Source organism: Erigeron canadensis, chromosome 7, assembly GCF_010389155.1.
Source record: "Erigeron canadensis isolate Cc75 chromosome 7, C_canadensis_v1, whole genome shotgun sequence".
In the NCBI taxonomy this organism is placed as follows: domain Eukaryota; kingdom Viridiplantae; phylum Streptophyta; class Magnoliopsida; order Asterales; family Asteraceae; genus Erigeron; species Erigeron canadensis.
In genome coordinates, this window is record NC_057767.1 from 21,163,005 (window position 1) to 21,176,852 (window position 13,848).

The following is a 13,848-nucleotide window of genomic DNA, read 5'->3' on the forward strand; positions in this document are numbered from 1 at the left end:
GAAATATTACTGAAATGGAAAGTCTCGATTCAAGAACGATCAGTTCGTTAAAAAAGGAGGTGTAAAAAGTGTAGACAATATTCGGGCAAACCCTCCGGCTGGTATAGATCCCCAAGATTGGAACAAGCATGTAGACTTCTTCATGAGTGAGGGCTCCGTGCGTAGGTCCCAAGTAAATAAGGCGAACAGGGCTCTCCAATCGGATATTCCGACGCAGAGTCGTACATCATTTGCTCAGAGGCAACGTGGGATTGTAAGTACATTGTTATGTAATTAATTCATTTATTGTATACATATATATACTAAAATAATTTCAGGTGTTTATAGTTTGGGCCAATTACTGCATACCCAAGCTTATTCGTTACTTGGGCTGAGTCACGTCAACATGAGGATGGGTCGTGGACAAGTGAGCTCAGGGCTAAGCAGCATGTTAGTATTATTGTTGCTTAACCTTATAGATTAAATTTACATAGTTTTTTTTCGTCTAAATTTTATTATGAGTATGTTTAACTTTGCATTATTATACAAATGAGTTTAGTTTAATTGGATATACTAACCATGGTAGACATAGAATACAAGTCTGCAAGCACACGGTAGCCCACAACTGGTAAAATAACTTACAACCGCAACGAGATGGGTCCCCCGCTATATCATCGTCTTTGATACGTTTAATCTCTTGTAGCATGATTTCCAAAGCATTATGGGAAACGAACCCATGTAGTCGCTTGAAACATGGTATATCGTGATCTGTGTTGCATTTAATCTTGCTTTTTGAAAAGGTTTCTCTGATTGCTATATGTTGACTATCTACGATACGAGTAATGCACTCAACAAGCCTATGTGGGCGCGCTCTTTGTCCATCCAAGTGACTCTTTAACAGCGCATGCTCCGACTCGACTCTATTCGTATTGTATTGGCCAAAGTTGAGGTGTAGATCCACCCAACAAGACACAAAAAATTCCTTATATTGCGACAACCAACTTAAGCTCACATAACGATAAACACCTGAAAATTAAAATAATATGGTAATGATGAAACAAATAACATATAAGCTTTTTCCAAACTTAAAATTGATATTACACCAAAAAATTGGATAACTTTTCAAATACTCTTGAAGTGCTTCATCTCTAGTGATGTAATCCTCAATCGTGTGAGATTCAATAAGTACTTTCCACCAATGAAGAAAAGAATAAAGAGCCTCTTTATTCTTAAATACCGGCTCACAATGTTTTATTATATTCCTCCTTATGTGAACTCTACAGAGTTGTTGCGCAGCATTCGGCACCACATCCCGACATGCATTCATCAGTGCTAGCTCCTTATCAGTAACTATAAGACTCACGGGCCAGCCTTCACCAAGTGTCCGTTTTAAAGTCTGTAACACCCAAACATAGTTGGCCTCCCGTTCGTTTACTATAAACTCACAAGCTATAAGAAATGTCTTGCCTGTTGAAGTGACGCCTATAATCTCAACAAATGGCATTCCATATTTGCTAGTTTTGTAGGTGGAGTCTATGAACAACATGTTAGGGAATGCACGCCATATCTCAAATGATTTTTGGTGCATAAAAAACAGATTTTCCATCAGGTTTGAATATACGTTCGTTGTATACTCGTAAGTGTAATGGAATTGTTGTAGCACTGAAAAAAGCACCTACATTTAAAATAAAAAAAAAATTTCAAAATTCCTAATGTCTACATGCTCAACTCAAAGGATATGTAAAAGTGAAAAGCTAACATGCATTGGAGTATTTCCAATCTTCTAGGCCTCTTCGTTTCTTATTTTTTCCAGTAAGTTGTGTACATCTTTGATGAGAGACAGGTTGTTTGGAAATTCCTTTCTCAATCCATCAAAAATACCTTGCGCATTCAGTTTTAAGTAATACTGCCTCCGTACCCATTCTTCTTCGCCTGGAGAAAAACGTCTAACGCATGACCAAACACATCATCTATGTCATGATTATGTGTATGATCTATCACATTTACCCTCCAACCATATTCCGAATAATAACCATGCAATTTGAATGGACAATTACATTTTTTTGAAAAACTATTTCTGATGCCCTTACTCCTCTTACGGTATGTACCACTACGATCGCAAATGAGTAATACTCTAGAAACGTCATCCGCTGCATTTGTTTTTGATCTACCCTTTACTAGGACATAACCTAGCGACATTGCTGTTGCTTGCGCCCATTCCGTCAGTTCTTCGACTGAGTTGAACGACTATTATAATAGAAAACATAAATCTCATATTTTTATTAAATAATTAAATACTTAAAGAAAAGATATGTTGAATTATACCTCATCAGTATAAAAGGGAGTAGTGTCGTAGTCAAAGTTACCGCCCTCATCTGAGTTGTTATCGTCAGAATTATCCATCTAAAATATACAACATTATATACGTATATATATAAATCCAAAAAATTAGCAATGGCTAATCTTGCTATAAAATATAGAACATTACATACGTACCTTATATTTGGATACCTTTTTGAAGTTTACTATAAATAGAATCATTCGTACATGCATATATAGGTAGGAGGTTAGCAAGAGCAGAAGGGGCGAATGGTAGATGGGGCGAAATTCGCCCCTTTTGCCCCCGACATTTTCGGATAAAAGTGACATAAAGATGATTTACGGTATGGGTAAAAAATGGTATGGCAAAAGTGACATAAAGGTGATGGGGTGTGGGTAAAAGTTTTTTCGCCCCTTCTGATATCCAATTTCGCCCCTTCTGCTCTGATGTGTCAGCTTGAGGTGACTTAAAGCCGAAAAGGAATTGATTTAAATTGTTAGGCCAGATGGGGCGAAATTCGCCCCTTCTGCTCAAAATTTTCGCCCCATCTGAGGGGTGTTAATAGCAGAAAAAAGGTGCCAATAAGAAGCCCCATATATATATATAGGCAAACTGATTGTAAAATGTAGTTAAGAAAAGAGTTCCTATGGCTAAGCCGTGGAATGGAAGAACGGAAACCGACCGAAAACCCGAACCGCTTGACCCGGATAGAGATGATAGTCTTCCTCTGATGTCTCCAAGCCGGCCATAATAGAATCGATAGGCGGCGCCAGTCTTCTTCATCTGGCCGCATTGCATCAATATGGATCAAATAATCCATTGGGTTTTTTTTTTCGAAGCGCGTAACCCGACCAGGGAGAAAAGTGTAACCCGACCACCCACTATTAGCGGCGCCGCTAATAGTGGGTCCCAGAGTCACATGCGCCTGTAACGTTTGACCGTATCACGTGGTGGTGGTCCCCACTATTAGCGGCGACGTCGCCGCTAATAGTGGGTCCCCCACTGGCAGATTTTCGATATAAACAATGCAATCCATTCGTTCCTCTTCTCCTCCTCTTCTCCGGAATACTTCTCCTCCTCCTTAAGAAATTTCCTCCTCCTCCATTCTTTCTGCAGGAAAATCCTTTTTACTCCATTCTTATAACTCACAAATCCGGCCATCTATCCCCTCATCATCGTTATCAACATTCCTTTTTACACTATCTACCTTTTCCGGCTTCCCGGAGTCCATTTTCAGGCGTAGTTTTAGCGGCGACATTTTTCCGGCGATAATTTATTTCGGCCTACCAGTTTTGCGGGGAACGTATTTTCCACCACTGACGTACGGGAAAACAGTTTTTATAGTTTTCCGGCGACTATTATTTTTTCCGGCCAGCCAGACAGTCCGTTTTTTGCTATACATATTTTTCCGGTAAACTATTTTTCAGACGAGGTAACACTCATTTACCTTTTAAATACTTGTTTTTATTTTAATATATAATAATGTTATCAAATATTTATTTCTTATAGAAATTATTAGTTATAGAATTGTTATATATTTTGTTAGAAAATATATGTTGAAAAAAAAAGTTAGAAAAATATGGGTTAGAAAATACGTGTTAGAAAATATTAGTTATATAAATGTTATAGTTTAATGTTATATAAAATATATGTTAGGAACAAGTGTTAGTAAATATATGTTAGAAAGTATTAGTTATAGAAATGTTATAGTTTTATAGTTAGGAAAGATTACTTATGTTATTATAGTTAGGAATGATATGATTTTTAGAAATTCATTAATTACTTAAACATGTCTTTAATTTTTGACAACCAATGTTTCTTTTGAGCCTTGGGTTGCTGATCCAAGAAATTCGTAATACCATCAACAACTTTATGGACATCGTCTTCTTCGTCTTCGTCTTCTACGCATGTCCACGGTGTTAAGTCAAGCTTTTTCCAAAACGGGTCTATGACATGAGGCTGTATTCGAGTCCCTGCATTTTTTTTATATAAATAAGTGTATGAAATTATGTCCTTTTGATGAAAAAATACAAGTAATAAATCGTACTAACCGCGCTGCATGTACTCGGCAATCTTGCAGGCACATGGAAGCCCGCAACTGGACTGAACCTTGCACCCACATTTGTTAACCTGTCTTTTAAGGACTTTGTCTAAGCGTACAATTTCATCAGCCATGATGTCCAAAGCTTTAAGTGAAACCTTTCCCAACAGGTCCTTCATACAGTTGTAATTATGTTTCCCCTTCCGGGTCCCGTAGCTATACCCTAGTTGGCCCCTTATTTCTGCTTCTTGACTGATCAAGACAGAATCAACACATTGGAAGATTCTAGTAAATGTGCATTTCCCCCTCAATTCTTCCTTCAGTAAATGGTGCTCGGCCTCCACTCTGTTTGTGGTGTGGTTTTGGTAGTTGAGGTGTTCATCGACCCAACAGGACACAAACTGCTCTCGGTATGGGGACAACCAATTATCGGTCAGGTACTTGTAGACGCCTGGAAAACCCGCAAGTTTTTCCTTTAACTCCTTCTCATTTGACTTAAACTCATCAAAAGTCCGAGACTGGTAGACTTTTTTCCACCAAACGTTAAGCCTGTCAATGTTAACATCTTTCTTCATACGCAATGCCGGTTCGCAGTGCTTGATTATGTTTTGCCATATATGGTACCTACACAGCAGATGTTTCGAATCCGGCATAACAACCTTCAAAGCTCTCATCAGGGCCAGCTCCCTGTCAGTAAGAACGACACGAACGGCAAAGTATCATCAAGGGTGGACCGAAGACATCGTAAAACCCATTGATAATTTGCCTCCCGCTCGTTTACGATAAACGCATACGCTAAACTGAAGGTCTTCCCCGTTGAAGTCACGCCGACGATCTCAACTAGCGGCATGTTGTAGATGTTAGTTTTGTAAGTGGAGTCTATTTCAATAACCCAGGAAATGCGCGCCATAGGGTCATTGATGTTGGATGAATGAAAATAGGTTCTCCAAGCGTCCATTTTTGTTATTTGTGGTGAACTGGTAAAAGTACCTTTTCTCTTGCAACAGTGAAAACATAACCTGCGATTAATGACCAAGATAGAGTAAATAAGTCAATTCCAACTACGTAGTACAATAAAATATTTAATGTTTGTACCTGCATTGGAGTACGCCCTGCTTGCCCCGACCTTCTTCTCGCTTTTAGGAAGTTCGTAATGTCTCTTTTGCGTGTCAAGTTTCCTGGAAATTCAAGTTTGAGGTTTACCAGGATTTGATGTGGGTACAAACCGCGATCCGATTGGGTCCCCACAAATTCCTTTTCTTCATCCGTCATCCGTCTGGCGTATGCATTCCCTTGCAGATTAGTAGTTGGATCATGATTGTGTCTCCAATCCTGGACAGTTAACCTCCAACCACCATCACGCCCAGAGCGGCCTATTAAAGTGAAAGGACAACCTATCTTACTTGACCGTTTAGGTGGACCAATTAACCTTGCATCGCGCGCTCCACCGTGGTGACATATAAGTGTCACTTTATTGACCACCTCTTTTGAGTTTTTGTTCGTCCGCCGTATAACTAAAACATAACCCAAATCCATTGTTGTTCTTTGAGCCCACTCCGTTAATTCTTCAAAGGAACCGAACACCTCATCAGTTTCAAAGTCCCCAGGTTCGCATTCATATTCACCGTCTGCAACAGGTTGCTCAAACACATTATCCGGCACTTCAATACGTACGTTTTCTGGGTCTGCCCAAATATCCTCTAAACTATCCATCTGAAACAATTCAAGTCAACATCAACCTCATTAACTATTAATGATGTCCATAATATATATATATATATATATGTATAAATATTTACACATACGTATAATATCTATATCTATATTCATAATACATATACATATATATATATATATAAACAATAAGCTTGAAAAGGAAAAGATACACAAAACCAGCAACTACAAATATGTAATGAAAACGATGATTCCTATATATGTATATATATATATTTACACATACGTATAATATCTATATCTATATTCATAATACATATATATATATATAAACAATAAGATTGAAAAGGAAAAGATACACAATAACAGCAACTACAAATATGTAATGAAAATGATGATTCCTATGTACCCAAATTTTTTTCCGAAATAGACAAAGATTCAGTATGAAAACCACGACTTATTATTACATGAATATTGGTTGTCAAGTATAAGTATACGATAGATAATTAGACATTCCATATATATATAGTCTAAAATTGTTGCAACGATAATTCCTATGCGCTATCTGTTGATCTTATTGAAACAAATGTTGATCTTATTGAAACAAATGTTGATCTTACTGAAACAAATACAAAAAACCATTCCCGATACGTAAATTCCCGATATACACAGACTGACCAGCTTGCAGACTAACGTGACCGACGACGCGGCAGTGCCACGTCATCACCATTAGCGGCGTCGCCGCACCGCTATGTATTCATCAAATTTAAATTAGTGGCGGCGTGTTTTTTTTATTTTTTTGTTATTTGATATGTATTCATCAAATTTAAATTTTTGAATAAATTTATTTTTAACTTCAAACTTATTATTTTTTATCAGCTTGAGTGTATGTATCTTTTATCAGTTTGAACTTATTAGATTTACTATTTTTTAAGTCAGCTTGTTTCAGTTATGATTTTTAAAAAAGTTATCAGTTTTTAGATAATTATAAACAACTTAATGATGATAGTTTTCAGTTTGGACTATCAACTTCAATGCAAAACATTTTATATATTTTCATCAAAATCATAAACTATCATTTGGTGAACTATCAGCTTACAACTATCATTTTTTTAAAGCAAAAAATAAAAATTCATATAATATAGTTTGGGCTATCAGCTTAAGATTATAATTAATCTTCTTTTCCTATCAGCTTAAAATGATAGACTATGTTTCTTTTTTTTTTTTTGAATTTAATAATGTTGTTATAAACCACAAAAGTAAATGTAACAAGCTAAACTAAAATAAAACAGACTCAATTATATAAAATATAGTGTGTGTAAAAATAGTCTAATCTAACTGTAACAAAATAGTCAAAAGCTAAGCTGACTCAGCTTCACAATATATTAAAACAATCTACACAAATGTAGTATTACCAAAACACAAAAGTAACTGTAACAAGATAAATAAAAATCAAACTGACTCAGCTTAACATTATTAGCTTGGACTATATCAAAATTTTTTATCAGTTTGGACTATACAAAAATTATCAGCTTAATATATTTTATCAGCTTGAGTGTATGTATCTTTTATCAGTTTGAGCTTATTAGATTTATTATTTTTTAAGTCAGCTTGTTTCAGTTATCATTTTTTAAAAAGTTATCAGTTTTTAGATAATTATAAACAACTTAATGATGATAGTTTTCAGTTTGGACTATCAGCTTCAATGCAAAATATTTTATATAGTTTCAACAAAATCATAAACTATCATTTGGTGAATTATCAGTTTACAACAATCATTTTTTAAAAAAATAAATAAAAATTCATATGATATTGTTTTGGCTATCAGCTTAATATCATAATTAATCTTCTTTTCCTATCAGCTTAAGAAAATAGACGATGTTTTTTTTTTCATTTTCCACAATTTGATTAGAATAATATAAAGAATAAATTTTTTAATTTATTTTTGTTTGAATGTATGAAATGATTAATAACTTAGACAATACAAAAATTATTTTTAATAAAATTATCAGTTTGGACTATTAGCTTGGACTATATCAAAATTTTTTATCAGTTTGGACTATACAAAAATTATTTTAAAAATTCATATAATATAGTTTGGGCTATCAGCTTAAGATTATTATTAATCTTCTTTTCCTATCAGCTTAAAATGATAGACTATGTTTCTTTTTTTTTTTAATTTAATAATGTTGTTATAAATATGATTATTACCATTGAGAAATGATGATTCTGTTTAATTTTTATTATTACCATATGATTATTACCAAATGTGATTATTACCATAGAATTGATTAGATATGCCCCGAATTATTAGATTTATTATGCTTGTTATCTGCTTTAGTATCTTTTACATGGTTAAGCATGAACCGGTTTTTAGTTTTAACCAAACTAATTCTCTAACCTTCATTCATAATTCATAAGCATACTGATTATGTCATTTGCAAACCACTTTTTTAAACAAATCCTAGTTGATGAGCAAAAATGTAAAAGATTGAAATTTTAAAGAGTTAAAAGATAAAGATGTGAAAGTTACATAGTCGGAAATGTAAAAGCTTATAACTTTAGGGGGTTAATAGATAAAGAGGTGAAAGTTACATGCATATGAGCAAAAATGTAAAAGATTGAAATTTTAAAGAGTTAAAAGATAAAAGATGTGAAAGTTACATAGCCGGAAATGTAAAAGCTTATAACTTTAGGTGGTTAATAGATAAAGAGGTGAAAGTTACATGCATATATATTTGTATGTTATGCATAACAAGTTGTAAAAAAGTAGTTGGTTTTTAGTATAAATATAATTTAAGTAGAAACAATTTCTAAATTATAAAAATAAAAAACCAAACTATATTAACCATCGAAGAAGAGAAAGAGAAAACCCTAACAAAATTAACCATGGAAGAGTCGTCCAATACACAAAATCAAAGAATGACTAAATCTAAAATAAGATCTATTTTTAGGAAGAACAGAGAAGATCACATAAGCAAACTATTCAATGTAGTAATCATCAACGAAATCCTTTATCGGTTGCCAACATCAAAAGACATGAGAAGAACAGGTATACTCTCTAACCGTTGGAAAAATCTCTGGCGATCAGTACCCAAAGTTGTTTTCAATGATTATCAGTTTCACAAAATTGAAAATTTGGATTCTCTTCCTTATTATGATGTTGATAACTCTGTTCCTGAATTTTATAAATGTGTCAATGAAACCCTAAGTCAACTTCAGTTAGAAACACTTGATGAGTTTGATTTGGTATCAAATTATGGCAGTGAATTTCGTAAAAGTGTAAACAAAATTGTAGATTTTTGTTGTGCTAGAAATGTTAAACGATTCAGTCTAGTTTTAAGAGACTCAGAAGATGACTGCAGATTTTGGATATTCCAAAATTCCTTTTACATTAATAAACACTTTACTGATATTAATTTACGACACTGCTTAATTTATCCTTTTGTGACCATTTCTTCGAACAACCTTATAAATCTAAGTATTGGGGAGTCACAAATACAGGGAAGTTTGATAAAAAAAAACATTCTAAGTGGTAGCCCAGTGCTGAAAAGTTTGACATTTGAATATTGCAAAGCTTCATTGCTTGATATTCATTCAACTAGTTTGGAGAATTTGCAATTAATTGGGTTTAGTTCTGATGAAGAAGATGAAGATTTTGTTACTATCAAAGCCCCTAACATTATGTCACTTAAGATTGTTGGTAAAATGTATGTGTCGGATATATTATTGGAAGATGTTTCATCGCTGAAAGTTGCTAGTTTAGATTTCTTAATACCACGAAATCTAGACACAATTCACAAAAGAGAACAGAAAAATGTTCTTAGAGGTCTCATTCAAAGCTTACAACATGTTGAACGTATTCAAATTGGATATTCATGCAATAAGGTAAAAAAAGATTATTTGTTTTTTTGGATTTTGTGTTTTTATATAAGCATTTCTGCTGATTCATAAATTCTAACTATGTTTGCGAATTTTTTCTTGTTAATAGGTTCTTTCTCGTCTTGATGAAAAAGGATTTGTTTGACCAGAGAACTTGATTGCAGCTGATCCATTAAAAATTCACTACCCTGAAGGATATGACTATGATATATCTGATGATACAGATGAAACTGATGACAGTTATATGGGAAGTTCTGATGACGAATAAGTTAAAGTTGAATAAGAATGGAAATCATGTTTTTTTTGAAGTGGATCTTGGTTTAACAGTCCAGGAATTGGAAAAAGCGGAAGAAGAAGCTGGTTATGGGAGTATGTTTCTGAAGATGATGAAGATGTTTTGAGGTTGATTTTTGTTATGGTCTGCATCTTTTTTTTTTGTCTGAAATTATCATGTAATGTAGAAATCACTTTTCAGCACTTTGTGCTATGTTTTTTGGTACAATGTATTAAATTTCCCTGTTTACTCCATTTGTTTAAAATGGATGTAAAAATATAAAAATTTCTAGTAAATGGTGTGTGAAGTCAGGCATATCTGTGTGATACGCCTATCATATTCCGTATTATATCGATTTCGAAATGTGTGGTCAATGAAAATAGCAGACAGATTTTTGCAATGGGTAGTTGACAGAGTTTTTTCAAGTTACGTTGGGTAAGCTAAGGGTTGGGTTAGCTTAGAATTATGACATCTTAGGGTTAGGTTATTTTGGATTTAGGTCAGCTTAGAATTGTGACAGTTAGAGTTGGGTTAGCTTGGACTTGGGTTAGCTTACGATTGAATAAGCTTAGGATTGTGTCAACTTAGGGTTAGTTTGGAGATCAACTTAGAGTTGGGTTTATATTGGATTTTGTTCACCTTAGGGTTACGTTAGCTTAGAATTTTGACAAATTAGTATTGGGTTAGCTTAGAATTGCATCAACTAGTGTTGGTTTAGCTTTAGATGTGTTAAATTGTGTTTTTCATTGATAGTATTGCATAAGATGTGTTAAATTGTGTTTTTTCATTGTAAATTATGAACTATTTGTACAAATTTTCTTTTAAGTAATGTGAAGCTGATCTTATATATCTACAATTTTTGTGACGTTGGTCATAGATATATCAAGAAATGTGAAGCTGTGAACCAAAAAGCCTCTAAGCAACTTACATATCAAGAAAATCATCTTCAATTTGACATCATAAGCTGATTCATGTTTTAAAGCTGAGTGGTCTCCTTGGTCTAAGCTGGGTCAGGCTGCATAATAACTATTGGCCAGTCTGAGTTTTTTCAACCTGATTCAACTTGAAAAATTTTTGTTAAGCTTTTAAAGTATTTAAAGGTTGACAACAGATAAAGTACAAAAATGTATGCTGAATAAAGACTAAGATAACTTAAATGTAATTTGATCATATGCTAAAAAAAGACATTGATCACTTGTAGCAATTGAAAATTTGATTCTTGGTACATGGTTGTTTGTCACTTTGAATCAGAACTTTGCACATCAACATCTGAATCAATAGAGGAAATTGACGTTCCTTGACAACATTGGAGGGAAGGATAAACCCTTTTGACGTCATACGACGTATAGTCTGTTAATCAAAAAACAACAATAAATATTTTTTTTTTAAAATACAAGTAAAAGTTACACAGAAGGATTTAAAAAAAAGTATATAATTAATATAAAAAAAAGAGCAATTTACCGGATAGCAAGAAATCCCAACTTTAACTTCATTCACATTCTTAAGACACGTAATAAGATCACCTAGTACAACCTCTTCTTCCCTCTTTCGAATTTTTGCAGAGTAACGGGGAAAATCAAAGTTAATATATGCTTTAACCAAAGAAGAGACGTCCGTAAGACGAAATGCTGATATCCACATACTATCAACAATTTTCAGAAATGTAATATGAGGAGCGTTGATCTCAAGAAAGTTTTCAAGATCATAAGCCTCGTATCCAAGTATTACCAAATTTTTAACACTAGTGGATCTGATATCAATCAATGAACCATGACAGGAACGAAGAGTCAAATTTTGCAACAAAGGACTACCAGATAAAATTTTTGGAATCAAATCTTCTTCCAATCTAGAATTTGATATAGTTAAATCCATTAGGTTGTTCTAGGTAATTCCGACATGAGGCTCAAGCAAACAATATCCTACATCTAGTTTTGTGAAATATGAATTTTTGTAGGAGTCACTTTCAATTGTGTATTTATCATCATTTCCCAAATCTCTTAAATACAGTGTGAAATCTTTCACATACCTAGCAACAACAAAATTGATCCATTTCTCGACATATGAAGAAAAACTAGTGTCATAATTTGCATTCAAATAAAACTTATTCATATCTTGTAATTGATACTGATCAAGAGAATTATTAACACCATTATAAAATTCTAAAAAAGCTTTATCACTAAAAGCAAAATCAACCAAAGATTCTACAGCAACCTTACAATACGATTCATCATTAAAATGAAGACAAGGAACAAATTTCCAAACATGTTTCTATTTTTTTGAAATAATATCTGTTGAAATAACAAATCTAGTATCCAAAAATCGAGAAAGTATGTTGTTTGAAATTACATCATCAGGAAGGTTACTTATGCGATCCTCTCCTATTTCACATACTTCTTGTTGCAACCGCTTTGAAACATCCGATTTCACAGGATTTTGTTGTGCTGATGATTCAGTGTAAATCAATCTGAAATTACGTTTTAGAGACATAATTGGAGATATGTTTTAGGAAAAATAAAAGATCCCCAAATTTAGAGAAATGGAATCTAAAACGAAATTTGTTTTAAAGATAAGAAAAAATGAGAATGACTAACCTTCAAAATATCTAAATATAGTTTAAACTAGTATTTTATCCCGGGCGTTGCCCCGGGACAGATAACGTTACGTAAAACATTTAAAGGAAAGAAAATGAAACTTTCGTGACTGAAGTTGAAAAAGTTAAAGTTATGTTGTAAAAAGTTAAGAATATGAATCTCTGTTGACAAAAGTTAAAAACCCAAAAGTGGTGAAAAATAAGGAAAATGAAACTTGCGTGTCGAAAGTTAATAAAAAGAAAATCATAAAAGGCAACGAAAAGAAAACTTCCGTGTCAAAAGTTATAAAATCGAAAGTTATGTGGCCAAAATTCAAGGTTATATGGTAAAAAAAAAAAAATCAAAACTTTGGTGGCTCAACTTGAAAAACCTAAAGCTATGTGCTAAAGTTAGAAAAATGATATTTCATTGACAAAAGTTAGAAATCAAAAAGTTATGTGGTAAAAAGTAAAGATTTTCGTGTGGAAATTTAGAATTAAAAAAGTATAAAAAGTAACAAAAACAAAATTTTCATGCAAAAAATGAAAAAAATTAAAATATAAAAAGTAAATAAAAAAAAAATATCATGCGAAAGTAAAAGAAATGAAAGTGATGTGACAAAAAGTAAAAGGGTGAAAAATTTAGTTAATTTATGTGATAAAAAGTAAAGAAAATATTTCGTGGCAAAAGTTAGAAAAAGTGAAAAAAAAAAAAATAGAACTTTTCGTGTCAAAAGTAAAAGAAATTGAATTATGTGACAAAAAGTAAGAATGTGAAACTTTGTTGACAAAAATTAAAAAGTTATGTGGTGAAAAGTAAGGAAATGAAACTTACGTGTCGAAAGTTAGAAAAGGAAAAGCAAAAAAAATCATGAAAGTTTTGTGGTAAAAAGTTAAGGGCATGAAACTTTCGTGACATAAGCTATAAATATTAAAGTTTAAAATGTGAGCATCTTTAGTAACTTTCGTTAAACACCTTAAAAAAACATATACGACCGCTAGCTGATAAGGACCGTTATTGCAAAATATTTTTGACGACATGGACTATATTAAAAAACATATAACGGTCGTTAGCTGAAGAGGACCATTGGTAAAACAAAGTTAACGAA

At 33.0% G+C, this 13,848-nt stretch overlaps 1 protein-coding gene across 1 annotated transcript; it reads left to right on the forward strand.

The window, feature by feature from the left end:
* Window positions 1–9,053: 9,053 nt before the first annotated feature.
* On the forward strand, window positions 9,054–10,297 carry LOC122609082 (putative F-box/LRR-repeat protein At5g02700). Its single transcript, XM_043782141.1, has 3 exons — window positions 9,054–9,902; window positions 10,006–10,035; window positions 10,121–10,297. Exons 1-3 carry the CDS (start codon window positions 9,054–9,056, stop codon window positions 10,295–10,297), a joined length of 1,056 nt encoding a protein of 351 aa, XP_043638076.1.
* The last annotated feature ends 3,551 nt before the right edge of the window (window positions 10,298–13,848 follow it).